The 16,043-nt window shown below is 37.1% G+C and overlaps 1 protein-coding gene across 1 annotated transcript in view; it reads left to right on the forward strand.

The window, feature by feature from the left end:
* The first annotated feature begins 97 nt into the window (after positions 1–97).
* The window catches only part of lamb1a (laminin, beta 1a), a 32,352-nt gene continuing 16,406 nt past the window's right edge, over positions 98–16,043 (forward strand). The window contains exons 1-17 of the mRNA XM_052597546.1: positions 98–327; positions 582–754; positions 1,827–1,965; positions 4,458–4,531; positions 5,724–5,912; positions 6,001–6,064; positions 6,158–6,360; positions 7,551–7,671; positions 8,948–9,136; positions 10,095–10,271; positions 10,386–10,498; positions 11,631–11,710; positions 13,015–13,150; positions 13,231–13,389; positions 13,501–13,628; positions 15,441–15,561; positions 15,654–15,861. Of these exons, the coding sequence (XP_052453506.1) occupies positions 300–327; positions 582–754; positions 1,827–1,965; positions 4,458–4,531; positions 5,724–5,912; positions 6,001–6,064; positions 6,158–6,360; positions 7,551–7,671; positions 8,948–9,136; positions 10,095–10,271; positions 10,386–10,498; positions 11,631–11,710; positions 13,015–13,150; positions 13,231–13,389; positions 13,501–13,628; positions 15,441–15,561; positions 15,654–15,861 (2,302 nt within the window). The 5' untranslated portion in view covers positions 98–299. The remainder of the gene's footprint in view (positions 328–581; positions 755–1,826; positions 1,966–4,457; positions 4,532–5,723; positions 5,913–6,000; positions 6,065–6,157; positions 6,361–7,550; positions 7,672–8,947; positions 9,137–10,094; positions 10,272–10,385; positions 10,499–11,630; positions 11,711–13,014; positions 13,151–13,230; positions 13,390–13,500; positions 13,629–15,440; positions 15,562–15,653; positions 15,862–16,043) is intronic.

The raw sequence follows: 16,043 nt of genomic DNA on the forward strand, positions 1-16,043 counted from the left end.
ACATGTACTGTCGACTCAGTGTACTTAAACCTGTACCTCAGTGCTCTTTAACTACTTTTATCCGTTTTTCACTGGCCGTTGCTTACCTCAAGACCACCTTCGAAAATGGGTGAGGGAGCGCACGAGACGAGTCGGAGCGTTGTGCGCATGCGCAGAAGATTAGCGGCGTAGGAGAAAAAGTTTCGCGCAGCTCTGGCTGCAGTAAAGCAGCAGAACAGTCTGCAGGGATCAGACTCAGCTCTGCAGTTTCCAAGCAAAATCAGGATTACTGCACCCCAGCTAAGGAAGAATCTAGAAACATGCTGTTACAGCTCGCAGCCCTTTTAGGTAAGTTTTCTTTTTAGTTTTTTTTTAGGCAAAGCCTCTTTATGTTTTATTTTTTTGCATTTTATTAACTTTTAAGTAGATATTAATTAAACCTTCAATAGAAAATGAAATTCTGATTTATATAATTTTATAATGTCTTTTTAGGTTTTCTAAAACTGGAATTTAAGGGACCCTAAAGATACAAGCAAACAAAGTCTATATTGTATTTCATTTCACTACAACCAGATGCATATAACAGTTTTTCTTCCACAAAGTTTTAGGGGCATGGGCTCTGGCAGATGTGCCTGAGCTGGGAGATGTTTGCACAGAGGGGAGCTGTTATCCCGCCACAGGAGATCTTCTCATTGGAAGAGCACACCAACTCTCGGCCACCTCCACATGTGGACTCCAGAAACCTGAGCCTTTTTGTATAGTCAGTCATTTGCAGGTAACCTATGTGTTGCAAACAGTTATCCTTCATTGTTGATTAAATATAGCTGTTTTGGCATTAAAAGTTTAGCAATTAAGTTTGAATTATTGAATCATTACGTAGTGCTATAAATGTATTTTATTTTTCAAGTTCTAATTAATTTAATAGTCATGTCATGAAATGATATACTGTTTATTAATTCGAAATGAAAACTGCATCCCTTAGGGCTCTATACTCGCCTGATAATTGTATTTTATTGCCACAATTGAGAATTCATGTGGTTTATTTCCACTTGTGGGATTTCTTCCAACACCCTTTGGGGCTTTTATCTGTAACATCTTCAGAGAGAGCTTTAATGCTGTGCTGTTATTTCATGTGGGTGTTTTTGGAACATGTTTGTCTTTAGAGATTTGTTTCCTTTGACTCTAGAATGTCTAGACTACTTCCTTCCAGACCAAATGCCTTAAAATGTTTTACATAGGGCCATTGAACATCTCATGTGGGTCTTCCGAATCTTCAAAAAGTCAATCTGCAGGTTTATAGGGGGTTGTTGATGCTATGGCTGAGTGATAATCACTCATACCACACCATAACAGGGAGATAATTACTTCCAAGTGTTGTCTCGAGACATATTGGATCGGTTCTTTTGATCCGTTTATCGTCATCTCTTTTCACGTTTAATCATTTAAATACCTTTGCAGTGCAACATATTGAGTTGGAGAAGAGGTCAAATGGAGGTTATGAGGTGAAGGCGGACAGGAACTTATTTTAACGCACTAGACACATTACAACTCAACATATGTCCCAATTTTCGAGCCAATTGCCCTCAATAGAGTCAAATTGCTTAAATAGGTTTTTAATTAAAAGAAAATGTCACAAAGCAGCTCTGAACATCTGGCCTCCACATGAAACCAATGCTCTCTGTGGGCCATCAGACTTTGAAAAAGCTGTGTCATGTAAGTCAGACCAAGTGGGTTGACTTGCTACAGTATCTCAGGGACACTCACAGTCATTCATTTGGTTTGGAGAAGTTCCTACGTCACAAGAATGCCATTGACATTATCTGGTTTTTCCACCCCCTCCATCGCAGGAAGAGAAGAAGTGCTTTGTGTGCGATTCCAGGGGAACCTACGATGAAAGCATACACCAAGTAACCAGCCACAGAATCGAAAATGTCGTGACTACGTTCGCCCCTAACCGCCTCAAGACTTGGTGGCAGTCAGAAAATGGTGAGTTGTGTTGTGACTCCAAACCAAACAATTGCACATCTTCCTTTCTTTTCAATACTATTCAGTACTATTTTAGGTGTTTACTCAGTCAAAGATCGTGTAGTTCTCACGGGAATTAATGAAAGCTGTGAAACAAAGTCTTATTAGAGGGAACGCTCTCTCATTAGTGTGTCCGTTAGTTCCCCTATAATCAGACCAATGGAGGGACTCACTACTTCAAAGCAGTTGTGTAATTGCTGACCAGTTAAGGTGATGACCAGTCTTTAAAGTGTGGAATGACATGTCTTTTTCCCTTGGGAAAGAGTTTTCTACCTGCCAATTGAAGATTGTGTCATTTATCCCATGCTGTTTCAGTCCAATAATAAATAAAAAAAACCCTGATTAATGTACTCAATTGTTTTACTTAATGTTAAAAACACATGACATTTTTTTTTTATTTTCCCTTATTTTTTGCCATAGCATAGCCACTCTTATTTTTACTCTTAGAGTTGTGTGACCCTTTAACAACTGTCCTTGGTTGTTGTGTTGCAACGTAATTTTGAATAAGCAGAAATGCAAATGTAGTTTGAGAGCAACTTTCAGTGAATAATGACTTAAATTCTATTCTGTTCCTCACATCGTTAGATTTTAAGACATACTTTACATTGGAAAACGTCCATTATCCTTTAACCACCCACTTGGTTGAGTTGCGAAACATTTTCGGCCAACATGGAGAAGGTCCAGCTGCTGCAAGCTATAAGAATGTACAGTTCTACAAGCCATATGTTCCTCGATGACTCAAACAGACAGAGGAAATAGAAATCCAGAGATTTACTGCTTATTGCAGCGGAGGAGTGTGAAATGTAGTGGGACAGGAAACGAGGGGCCATGAATGCAACCAGAGAAGCCTGTGACTGTATGGTTTAGGAGAGAGTATGGGGTCCATTAGCCAACTGGGCCAAAGGCCTGAGAATACCAGGGGTGACCTCCTACTTAATTAAAAATATGAATCTGTTTATTCTTATTTTTGATGTTTATGGACCCCCAAAGACTTTTCCCATTAAAAAAGCAGATGTTTAGTGCATCCATCGAGCAGTAGAGTTCTGAAGTACTATTAGGGGAATTGTGCATTGCTTTTTAATGTACAAGATGCAGATGTTCCTATTACATTAATGGAAAAAAATTGGTGACACTTTACAATAAAGATCCTATGAGTTAATGGAATGGTTTCACCCATAATAATGTAATTAATTACTCTCCCTCATGTCGTTCCAAAACTGTAAAACCTTTGTTCATCTTTGGAACACAAATTAAGTTATTTTTGATGAAATCCGAAAGCTTTCTGACTCTCCAACAACACAATTGACACTTCAAGACCAATAAAGGTAGTAAGGATATTGTTAAAATAGTCCACGAGACATCAGTGGTTCAACCTTAATTTTATAAAGCTAAGAGAATACTTTTGTGCATAAAGAAAACAAAATAATGACTTCATTCAACAATTTCTTCTCTTCTGTCAGTCTTCATGACGCGTTCAATACCATGATGCGTAAAAAACAACTGTTCATTTTTATTTCTTGTAAGCGTAGGTCCATAAAATAATATTAACAAATGCAACCTTTGATCTTAACAATGTATTAATACATTTTTAAATCAACTTTGACTAAGATTAATAAACATTAAGCAGTATTTTCATTGTTAGTTTCTTGGTAACGTGCAGCTAACTAATTTTAACAAATGAAACCTTATTGTAAAGCATTACCAAAACATCATACAAAAGATCTTTTTAATCTAAATTGTTTCTCCTAACTAGCAGTTAGATTAAATAGAGAACAAATAGAGACTTTCATTTCATTTAGAGACTTTTAAGGATTTGCTTTTAAACTACTATTTAGTAAACATAATTAAATAATAATGTATATATTATAACATATTCAAGATAGGGTTCATGACAAATAATGAGAATAAAATCCTACAAAAATAAGAATTGCCATTATTATCACCCTTGTTTGTACAACAAGAGAATGTGTGTGTATATATATATATATATATATATATATATATATATATATATATATATATATATAGATAGATAGATAGATAGATAGATAGATAGATAGATAGATAGATAGATATTCTATATATTTTGTTGTTTTATGCATAGAATGAAAGTGAATGGGGGGCAGTTTTTAAGCTTTTATATTAAGTCATTGTATTAAAGTATTTTAAGACCATGAGATAATAAAAAATAAAGATTGAAGAATGATTTTTGGTTCCCCAAAGAACTCTTCAAACAGTTCTTAAAAGAGCCCCTTTGTGTGTGAAGAGCATTTTAAACATGTAAATAACTTTTCTATGGAATGGAATGGTTCTTGAAAAGTTCTTCATGAAACCACAGATGCAAGAAAACAGCCTAAAGAACAGTTTGGGACTTAACTAATGGAACTGCATTAATAAATGTGGAGAAATGCAACTCTTTGTCTTAAGGCATGTTTTATCTCTCTCTTTCTCAGGCCTGGAGAACGTCACAATCCAGTTGAACCTGGAGGCAGAGTTCCACTTCACCCACCTTATCATGACCTTTAAAGTAAGTGCTGAGGGGACAGTCAGCTGGTGATGTGTGTTTTGGGGGGAAGGTGTCGCCACAGCCCCGGGCTGAGGTGAGATTTGCGCTGGTAGGAAGGGGGGCTGGCAGGAGGGGAAGTGCTGCTCAGTGTGTGGGAGCCGTGGGAGGTCTGGGATAAACCCGGCTGTGCAGCTGACTGAGACGACTGGAATGCTTTAGCTGAAGATTACATTTCAGCATGATCTCTCTTCAGCAATGCAGTTCAAAGAAACCAGAGAGAGCGCATATGAAACGACTGGCGTCAAGAGAACAATAGTGCTCATGTGATGCTGATTGGAACGATTGCAGGGACAAAACTTTCATCACTATTTGTTTGTTATAATATATTATAATATAACATTATTTTTGATCCAATACCAAATTCTATCCAAGCCAGTAATGGCAATATCGATATCAGTACTTAAACTGAATGGACATTTTCATAATTGCATAATAACAGTACAGTGTCTAGCTATTTAACATTGTGCCTTAAAAAACATTGAAATTATGAAACTAGAGATGTCGTTCCATAATAAAATAAAACTACATCACTAGTTTTATAATTGCTAACAATATGCTGTTTATTTGTTGTTGGATTTAACAAAAAATGTAATTAACGAAAGCTATATATAAAAAAAACGGCTAAAAATGACAAGAACATAAATAAATCACTATAACTTATAAGTGAATGCATAAATTCATGTGCAGCATTTAAATTGATTTATTTTAGTGTTTTATTTTTTATGAAAATATTATTTTAATGGCATCCATTTATCTGTTAATGGCTATAACATGACAATAATAATAGATTATTTTTAGGCCAGAATTTCCATATTGACGCTTTCTTAAAAACCTATTATTATTATTGTTTATAATCAAAAATGTCACATTTCATCATGATTTAGTGGTATTTTTACGGCACGCATTAAAACACTTTATATTAAGGTGACATAGTTACATACATTACATGCAATTACTTCAATAACAGTTAATTAGTCATAATTTCAAGCAACTAACACTAACCTGTAAGGTAATGCCACCTTAAGATAAAGTGTAACCAAAAAACCAGTATAGATATTATGTAAGGAAGGATCAATCCTGATGATGTAGGATTATCATCCATATTTGAGTATCAATTGAAAGTGGGCCGTGTCCTCTCATGCTCCCTATCTAGACGTTCAGACCTGCTGCTATGGTGATCGAACGGTCGTCAGACTTCGGGAAGACTTGGCAAGTGTACCGTTACTTCGCCTATGACTGCGAGTCCTCCTTCCCCTTCGTCTCTCAAGGACCCATGACCAAAGTGGACGACGTTATCTGCGATTCCCGCTACTCTGACATTGAACCCTCGACTGAGGGTGAGGTGAGCTCTGGAAATGCACCGTGCTTCTGGCGAATACTTGCTCATATACTGGATTTTCCATTGACTCTTGGTCCTTTGGCCTCTGAAGGCCATCTTTAGGGTCTTGGATCCAGTCTTCAGGATTGATGATCCCTACAGCCCCAGAATTCAAAGTAAGGACACAAATGAACATTTTTTAATATACATGCTTTTCATTAAGTGGTGTAAAAGTGTGAACCCAACTTCTTGCTTCATTTCATTTATAGACATGTTAAAGATCACTAATCTGAGGGTGAAGTTCACTAAGCTGCACACTCTCGGGGACAATCTTCTGGACTCACGTATGGAGATCAAGGAGAAGTACTACTACTCAGTCTACGACATGGTGGTCAGAGGAAACTGTTTTTGCTATGGTCACGCGTCTGAGTGCGCCCCCGTCGATGGAGCGGGAGAGGTCGTGGAGGGCATGGTGAGTTTTAAGCCATGCATATTGATAACTTTGATTATTTTTATATTTTATTATTTTTACATTATATATTTTACATTTTTTTTGTGCAATTATAGTATTTATTGTTATATTTTAATTATAGTTATTTTTTTATATTAAATTTATTCTTAATTTTCCCCTCTAATCGCCACCACAAATTGACTTAGCAATTACGAACTGACTGAGCTGAAATTATAACGTTTTAATGCAGCAATATACCAGAATGAATTGTAGATAAATAAAGCAAATTTAATAGGAATTGGTGTTTGATTTATGCCACATTTAAATGCAGCAGACCCTTTTGTGGCTTTTTAAACCTCCGCTTTGAAGAAAACATCTCACACACATTTGTCATGGGAAGAAATCGTTTGAAGTCACATCACAGTCTGCAGCTAATTCAGTTTGGATCTGTTTCACATTAGTATGAAAGCATGCGGACCGCCTCGTGGTTTCATTATTGAATAGTTTACAGAGCAAATAACCCTGTGGCAGAGAAAATGCACGCAGTGTCTGTTGTTTACAAACCTTTTTTGGTTGTGTTTCATTTATGCTTGAAGTATAGCATGTGTTTCTGTGGTTTTAGATAAATGATTTGAAAAGCCAAAGACGAAATACACCAAAGGAACGAGGTTCCTGTTTAGTCTGCAGTCTTCTCTGTTTGCAATCCGTCTGCACTGAGATGTGTCTCAGTCTTTTGCGGTCCTTAGAAAAACGTAATGAACAGATATTACATCCAGATCTCAATCTCACTACCTTTTTATGTGCAAGAACTTTATTCAGAGGCACTGAAGTGACTCCAGATCATCTCCAGGCACAGAGCAGTTTTGGGAAAGCTCACATGTAGACTGCATCTAGATCTGTGTCTGTGCCAGGACTGGGGCTTGTTTAATGCAGACCAGATGCATCCAGTATAAACATTTCCTGTTGCCATCTGGTTTAGGGCCGGATTTGTAGACCGTTCTGAGCAACTCCAAGTTTCTGTTGTATGAAGAAACTTTTCTCTGGTAGGGTCTGAGTAGGAAATTAGCTCAAATTAATTCCTGAGGACAGGAGAACAAGACTTACTTGTTTATAATTTGTGGTGCCTTTAAATATCCTGTTCCACACATAGTCTCAGTTTGATTACATTTATTTTGTTCTTGGTTATCATTGTTATGTCTGTTTTGCCGTAGGTCCATGGCCATTGTATGTGTAATCATAACACCATGGGGCTGAACTGTGAGCGCTGTCAGGACTTTTACCATGACCTGCCCTGGAGACCCGCGGAGGGACGCAACACCAACGCCTGTAAAAGTATGATCTCCTGCAATGTTCAGCGATGGCCAATGAAATCATGCTCTTTTTTTCATGCTTTTAATTTATTTAAAAATTACTGTTTATGACAAAGTGAATTCTGGTTATAAAGTGTAGTGATATTTATGTCAAAATATAATGAAAATGCACTATTACATTTTACTTAATGGTTTCATCACATGGCTTTGAGTTATTTAATACATATTTTTTTTAATTAAACATAATGTTTTAAATGATCCGATCGGTGACTCAGACTCCGTAATGTGATCTGAACCATGAGTTTTGTGATCTGTGGCACCACTAAAGCCCCTTTCACATTGCACATTGCACATCGGTCCCGGAAAATTGCTGGGTCACCTTCTGTGTGAACACAAACGCATCCTGGGACTGATTCCGGGATCAGTCCCGGGTTGGTGACCTAGTAACATTGCCGGGTTCAGTCCCGGAACAAGCTCTGTGTGAGTAAAAGACAGAACTAATGCCGTAAAGTCGTATTGATGACACACGTTATCGTGCAACTCTTTTACCAGGTGTTTTGAAGGAAGATCAACGTTCACGCCGAAAAAAAAATATGTGCAAACTGTAATGAAGCAGAGATCAGTTAGTTCCTGAAGCTGAGATCGTTCGCCAGCTTTAGTGAAAGTATAACGTGCCTAACATTTTCAACTCGTACATTACACGTCACGCCCTGATGTCACGTGTCGTTACGGGACCATTACGGGTTGTGTGTGAAAGCACGCACATATTCCAGGTAATCACTGACAGTGTGAAAGGGGAAAAATCTAGCGCCAATTGCCAGGACACATTACCCGTGTATTTTCCGTAATCGCAGTGTGACAGGGGCGTAATAGTTTTTACACATAGTAATTCTCGTAAACATGGTTATAGTCTTTAAACTTTCAATTCTATGTTATGCAATCATTACTGCGTTATAGTTTTTAAACATGGCAATGCATTTGTGAAATTATTTCTGCATTATAATTTTTAAAAGTTGTAATTGTTTATAATGCTGGCGTTATAGTCTATAAACATCATAATTCTTTGCTATGCTGTAGTTATTGCATTTTAGTTTTTAAATGTCGTGCAGTTGTTACTGCATTATAGTTTATAAACGTTGTTCTTTATTGTATAACTGTTACTCCATTACAGTTTTTATGTCGTAATTTGTCGTGCTGTTAATGCATTATAGTTTTTAAACGTTGTCATACTTTGTCAAAATTGTTTCTTTGTTACAGTTGTTACTTAATCATCTGCCATTTCTTTGCTTCTTTCACAGAGTGTAACTGCAACCATCACTCTGATTCCTGTCATTTCGACATGGCCGTGTATCAGGCGTCGGGTAACGTGAGCGGCGGCGTGTGCGACGACTGCAGACACAACACCATGGGTCACAAGTGTGAGCAGTGCAAGCCCTTCTTCTACCAGCATCCGGAGAAAGACATCCGCGACCCCAACATCTGCGAGTGTACGTGTCCCCTCTCATTTCCTCTCCTTTCATTTCCTCTGAGGTTTCTTCCCCCTTCAGACGGCCACTGCTCCTCTACCTGTCTGGTCTAGTTTGTGATGAGAGTCTGGTCTAGCTGTTGCTTTGTTCATCTCTGCTTGTGCAGATTTGGGAGCAGAAACACCTGGGCTTTGAAGTAGTCCGTTACCACAAGGTGAAGCACGTACCTTCCTCAAACCACACGCGTCTAGGGTTTCACATTCCTCTTTTGTTGTGGTGACTGAGGTTTTTCCAGTTTGAACTCTTTGACCACAAAGCAGAAATGTGGTGTCTGAGTTTTACATCAATCTATGATAATAGCTTAAAATGCAATACAATTTGTTAATATTAATCCAATTATGAACTTGGATTAACAATAAAAATACTATTTATTTATTTGATTAATGTACATTTCTATGTGTATTTTTAGCATTTCAAACTAGTATTCATTAATAACTTCTAAACAAACACGGGATTAACAAAAAATATGTTTATTAACTAATTATTTTGTAGATATTTAAATGAATGTTTAAGTATTAAGTATTAATTAGCATTAATTCTGAAAAAAAAGAAGAAAAATATATATATAAATGTTAATCTATATATATATCAATGTTAATATATTATATTAACATCAATGCACATTGTAGATGAATAAATTCTGTAAAAATGTGTTAACTAATGTTAACAAAATAAATTTTATTGTTGTGTGTCCAGTATTTGTAGTGTGAACAATGCTAAACAATGGAAGTATCTTTCGTGAACTTTGTACTAGATAGTTTTAACAAAATTAGTAGCAAAAAACAGTAGCGCGATAAAAAAGTTGACACAGAGCATCTTTACTGCAGTGAATTTCCATGGCTCCGTGTGTTAGTTTTCCCAGCTGTCCACAGTTCCTCCTATTGTCTTTAAGTACGCTGTCCGGATTGATCTTTTCCAGCCTGTAACTGTGATCCGGTCGGCTCTCTCAACGGTGGGGTGTGTGATCCGCTGACAGACGTGTCTCTCGGACTGATCGCGGGTCAGTGTCGCTGTAAGCCTAATGTGGAGGGTGAGCGCTGTGACCAGTGCAAACAGGGCCATTACGGACTCAGCGATGACCCTCTGGGATGCCAGCGTAAGTCCATGCCATGCACAATATAAAGCCAACCCAAATCATTCATCAATTCATGTGGACAAATGTTTTTGAAACATCTCAAATAAAAGTTCCTTCTGTTTTGTTGTTACCCAGCATGCACGTGCAATGCTTTGGGGACGGTTCCAGGTGCAAGTCCATGCGATACAGACTCAGGAAACTGCTACTGTAAACGTCTGGTTACCGGAAGGAACTGTGACCAGTGTCTGGTGCGTCTTCTGCTTACTTGATCAGTTCATTCATATTTCTTTGTGCATTGTGCTTTTATAATATGTAATGTGACACTTTTGTAAATAATTGTAAATCATACAACAGTTTTATTAAATGTGCATTGATACAAGGTGGTAGGACTAGGTTGTTTTCCAGCCACGTTGCTTTGCATTATCTGCCAGCCCAGAATATTAAGGCTCTTGCGTTCATAGGCCTCCTCCACCGCATCCTCCCAGGGCACAGTGAGCTCTATGATGTACGCAGTACATAGTGAAGAGAACCAGGTCTAAGGTTGATAACTGCAATTTCATCCGGGAAGCAAGAGCTTATGATTTAAGTCGACAGAGAGCTTCCAGTCACAAGCTCCTCTCAGCTGGCCAGTGTTTGGGGTCTTTACCTTGACCCCACGTGCCCCTTCACCCACAAACTCCTTTCCCTTTGCACGATGTCCTAACAGAGGAAGGGAGTTGATGGATGTCTTCCTGTTCCCCAGAAACACCGCAAGACACTTCAGTGCTTGGTTGTGCCTCCAGGTATACCAGCCTTGCATCAGGCTTACCTTACAGCCAACCAAGATGTGTTTCAGGTTCGCTGATCTTCTCTGGATCTTCTCTGAACCATTGGTTGAGGTACTGGTGAAGGCAGGACATCATCAGTGGTTTGTAAAAGGAAGCTGATCTGGAAGTCTTCCGTGCCTCACAGCTCCTTCCAAGAGAGCTCCACACCTTCCCACCTCATCCACTGGCCTTGATTATCTGTGAGGCTGCTTTTGCACATCTCGTTGCTTGCTCTCGCTGGCGCACCTCCTCAACCACCAATTTTCTACTTTTGAGCACTTTTACTCCTCTACCAGGCTGGACACTGGAAGCTCCAGGACACCTTTTAATTTTAACAATTATATTTATTTATTTCTCCAGATTACTTGCATTCAGTTATTCCAGAATGTGATCATTTGCCTTTAAGAACCGCTGCTTACATTTTGCTTCTTGTGAGGTCTGTCGTAAACACTGTGGTGTTTAAATGGTCTTTTAACTCTCTCTCTCTCTCTCTCTCTCTCTCCCCATCTCTCTCTCTCCCCCCACCCTCTCCCTCTCTCCCCCATCTCTCTCTCTCTCTCTCTCTCTCTCATAGCCTCAGCACTGGGGTCTCAGTAACGACATGGATGGCTGCAGACCATGTGACTGTGATCATGGTGGTGCAATCAACAACAAGTGAGTAAAACTAGTTCCTGAATCTCTCATTCAAATACATTTTATCACTATTATTATTGCTACCATTTTTAGTATTTTAGAATAATTTACTATTATTATTAGATCAGGTTTTAGTCCATTTTTCTATGCTTTTGTCATTTGTATTAGTTTTTCTTTTGCTGTAATTCATATTTTTGTATAGCTTTAATCTATTTTTATTTTCGATTTTAGTTTAGATAATTCTAGCATTTATTTTAATTAGGTGCCAAGGCAACATTTGTGTTTTTTCAGTTTTTATTTAAGTTTTTCATCTTATATTAGCTAGTACAAACGTCCTGAAATTTGCTGACATATTTCTTAAGATTTACTAATATCAAATTATTAGTGCTGTCAAATGATTAATTGCGATTAATCGCATCCAAAATAAAAGTTTTTGTTTACATAATATATGTCTGTATAGTGTGTATATGTATTATGTATATATAAATACAAAAAACATGCATGTATATATTTAAGAATTTTTTTTACACATTAAATATATTTATATATAATATAAAATATAAGAATATGAATATATAAATGTATAAACATAAATATTATCAAAATATATACGGTATGTGTGTTTATTTATATATACATAATAAATATACACCGTATACATTAAACAAAAACTTTAATTTTGGATGCGATTAATCGTTTGACAGTACTAAAAATGATATCTAAACTTAATATTTATTGCACAATGCACATTTCTCAATTTTACATTTAAAATGTTGTTTGATATAACTTTTAATAAGGATTGTATGATCTCTGTATAATATCAGTCTTTAAATGCAAGATACTTAAAGTGTACCTAAAGTAAACTTGAAATAGTATGCCAAAAGTACAACTGCAGGGTATTTTATTTAGCACATAAATATGAAAAATATGCTTGTAGTATACCTAGCACAAAATAAATTTTCGTTTATATATATATATTAACATATTTTGTTAACAATAAAAACACCACCCACCACCTTTAACTTATGCCGCTTTCTGAGGAGAGCTGTGCTATTACTTTTCTTTATGATCAGAAGTAGATTTTCGACAACACAATTGATTAAAAAAGCTTACATTTTCTTCAGAATTTGAATTTGTATCATCCAATAAGAAAACTGTATTTACATGAGTTTCAAAGCCAGGCTTTAACTGCAGTCCAACAAACAGACGGGTGCCGTTTCTCACAGGTTTTGAGTCTCAAGCATTAAATATGTCCTCCAGAGCTATTTTCCTCCAGATCTTTAGGAAGGGCCATCTAAATCTCCTCTTGTTATCTCTTTTCCCAGCTGCTCTCCAGAAACGGGTCAGTGTCAGTGTCGCGAGCACATGTTTGGCAGACGCTGCGACCAGGTGGAATCTGGTTTTTACTTCATCGCTCTGGACCACTACACTTACGAAGCAGAGGACGCCAAGTTTGGACCTGTAAGTGTCCTCATTACCGGCATCTGTCGAAGTCTTTGAGTGTTTGAGTGATGTATCTCTATATATCTCTCTGTCGGTAGGGTGTGACGGTTGTCCCGAGACCCAAACCTCAGGACAGATCCCCTACTTGGACTGGCGTTGGTTTTGTGAACGTTCCTGAAGGTGCCTATCTTGAGTTTAGCATCGACAACATCCCCTACTCCATGGAGTATGACGTTATCATCCGATATGAACCTCAGGTGACTTCCTCTAAAGTATAACACTAGCGTGAACATGTTTGAGCAGCCTTGAGTTAAAGGCTAAGCAGATACATCATTACATCATCTGTTGCTCTCTTTCATGGCGTGTAGCTGCCAGAGCAGTGGGAGGAAGTGTTGATGACTGTCATCAGGCCTCGCGTCATTACCGCCGACAGCCGCTGTGCAAACACAATGCCTGACGATGACAACCAGGTGGTGTCTCTGCATCCCGGATCCAGGTATGAGATCTTAAAATATGGACCACCTGATGCACCTTTCATCCAATAATAACTAGGCAGTATTTGAAGTCATCATGATGTAGATGTAGTCCTTAAATAAACTACAATGATTAAAAACAATTGAAATAAAGCTGAAATAAAATAAAACTTAAATATTAGATGAAAAACTACACAAAACATTTGAAAAGTCTACTATGAAAATGTGAAATGCTGTTTTGGCAACTAACTGAACTAAGTTAAAGCACTAAAACTACTAACTGTAAAACTTAACTAAAGTAAAAACTGAAATAAAAATGAATTTAACCCAAAAACAAATAAATAAGTAAAAACAACAAAAGTGTATAATCGAATTACTAAAAATGTAACTCATATCAAAAATGTATAAAAACTACAATAATACATAAATAATGAATTTTATCACTCTTTTTTTACAGTAATTATTTCTATACTACTGTAGTATTTTTTTTATATATATATATTTAGAATTATCTTTTACTTTTATATATTCCATTTTAATTTTAGTTTAAGTTTTAGTAATTTTGTTGTTCTTTTGTGTCGTTTTTATTCGTTTTAGTTTTTTTGACACATTTCTTCATAGAGTTCAGTTCAGTTTTAGTAATCCAGCTTAAACATATTTATTTCAGTCAGTTTCCAAAGCAACATTTTCTAGTTTATATTTTCAAGATTTTCATCAAATATCTATATAATATTTAAATGCAAAAAAAAAAGTCATACAAAACCTTGCATTAAAAAGCTAACTCAATATATTAATAAAAGCTACAATAGTATGTAAATGATACAAAAAAAAAAAAACACTGAAGGCTATTATAGATGAACAACATTTTGCTTATTTTAACCAAATTGAAAGTAAGGTTAATCCCGTAATTCCAGAATGTATTGCAACAAATCCAGAGAGGTGTTCATTATAGATATACCCATTTATTGCATTCAAAGCTTAAAGGGTTAGTTCACCCCAATATGAAAATGTCTAAGTGCTAAGGTAAAGTCAATTGCATAGTGAGTACCGTATTTTCCGGACTATAAGTCACACTTTTATTCAGCTGGTCCTGCGACTTATAGTCAGGTGCGACTTATTTATCAAAATTAATTTGACATGAACTAAGAGACATGAACCAAGAGAAAACATTACCGTCTCCTGTAGTCTACACTGAAAACATAGAGCGCCCTCTCGTGGCTGGAGACGGTAATGTTTTCTCTTGGTTCTTGGTTCTAAATAAATGCGACTTATAGTCCAGTGTGACTTATATATGTTTTTTTCCTCGTCATGACGTATTTTTGGACTGATGCGACTTATACTCAGGTGCGACTTATAGTCCGAAAAATACGGTATTTGTAAGGCACAGAGTTACTGTCTATGTAGAGCATTCAGAATCAGTTCTTTTGATGTGCCTCTTCAGTTAGGATGCAGTCTAGTTAGGTTTTAAGTCAGATGCGATCACATCAGCAGGATTTAGGTGAAAATTTGCAGCCAAGAAAAAGACCCATTGTGTATAGTCAGTATTGTAGTGATGCATGAAGCACATCAGAAAGAGAAATCACTTTCAAACAAAGCAGATTCTGTTGTTCAGTGCCGCATATCTGCATGACCATCTTGAACCTGTTGCGAAATCTGCATGAGGAAATCTTTCTCCCTCATCCAGAATATTAGAATGTGCCAATTTCTATTGAAAGCACTCGATTCAAGTGGAAAATGTGTCTGGACCTTCAGATGGCGGTTCACTAGGATTCGTTAAGCTGATGTCTTTGAGTGTTAAATCTGAGAAAATGTATTCTCTTGGTTTTGCCCATCAGGTATGTGGTGCTGTCTAGGCCTGTGTGTTTTGAAGAAGGCTTGAACTACACCGTGCGCTTGAGTCTGTCTCTCTACTCGGCTCTCAGCGATGTGCAGTCACCGTACACTCTCATCGACTCGGTAGGCTCCCTCTTTTACCCTATTAGACAGACAATATCAGCTGCACTGGAATCTTCAAATGCTGAATGACAGATTTCTATTCTTGCTCTCAGATCGTCCTCATGCCACACTGCAAAAACCTGGATATTTTCTCTGGCTCTGGTTCAGAGGGTGGAGACATGGTGACCAACAGCGCCTGGGAAACCTTCCAGCGCTACCGCTGTTTGGAGAACAGCCAAGCCGTGGTGAAAACCCCCATGACTGATATCTGCAGGAATTACATCTTCAGCGTGTCCGCTTTTCTGCACCAGGGAGTTAAAGGTACCTCCATAACTTCATAATAAATTACCCACCTTAAATATAAAAAAACGACTTTAAACTAATAATATTTCTGATGATATGTGTTAACTCACAGATAAATATACAAATATAAACAGATAAATATATACATATAAACAGATAAATATACACATATAAACAGATAAATATACAAATATAAACAG

The sequence above is a fragment of the Carassius gibelio genome, chromosome B25 (assembly GCF_023724105.1).
Source record: "Carassius gibelio isolate Cgi1373 ecotype wild population from Czech Republic chromosome B25, carGib1.2-hapl.c, whole genome shotgun sequence".
Lineage (NCBI taxonomy): Eukaryota > Metazoa > Chordata > Actinopteri > Cypriniformes > Cyprinidae > Carassius > Carassius gibelio.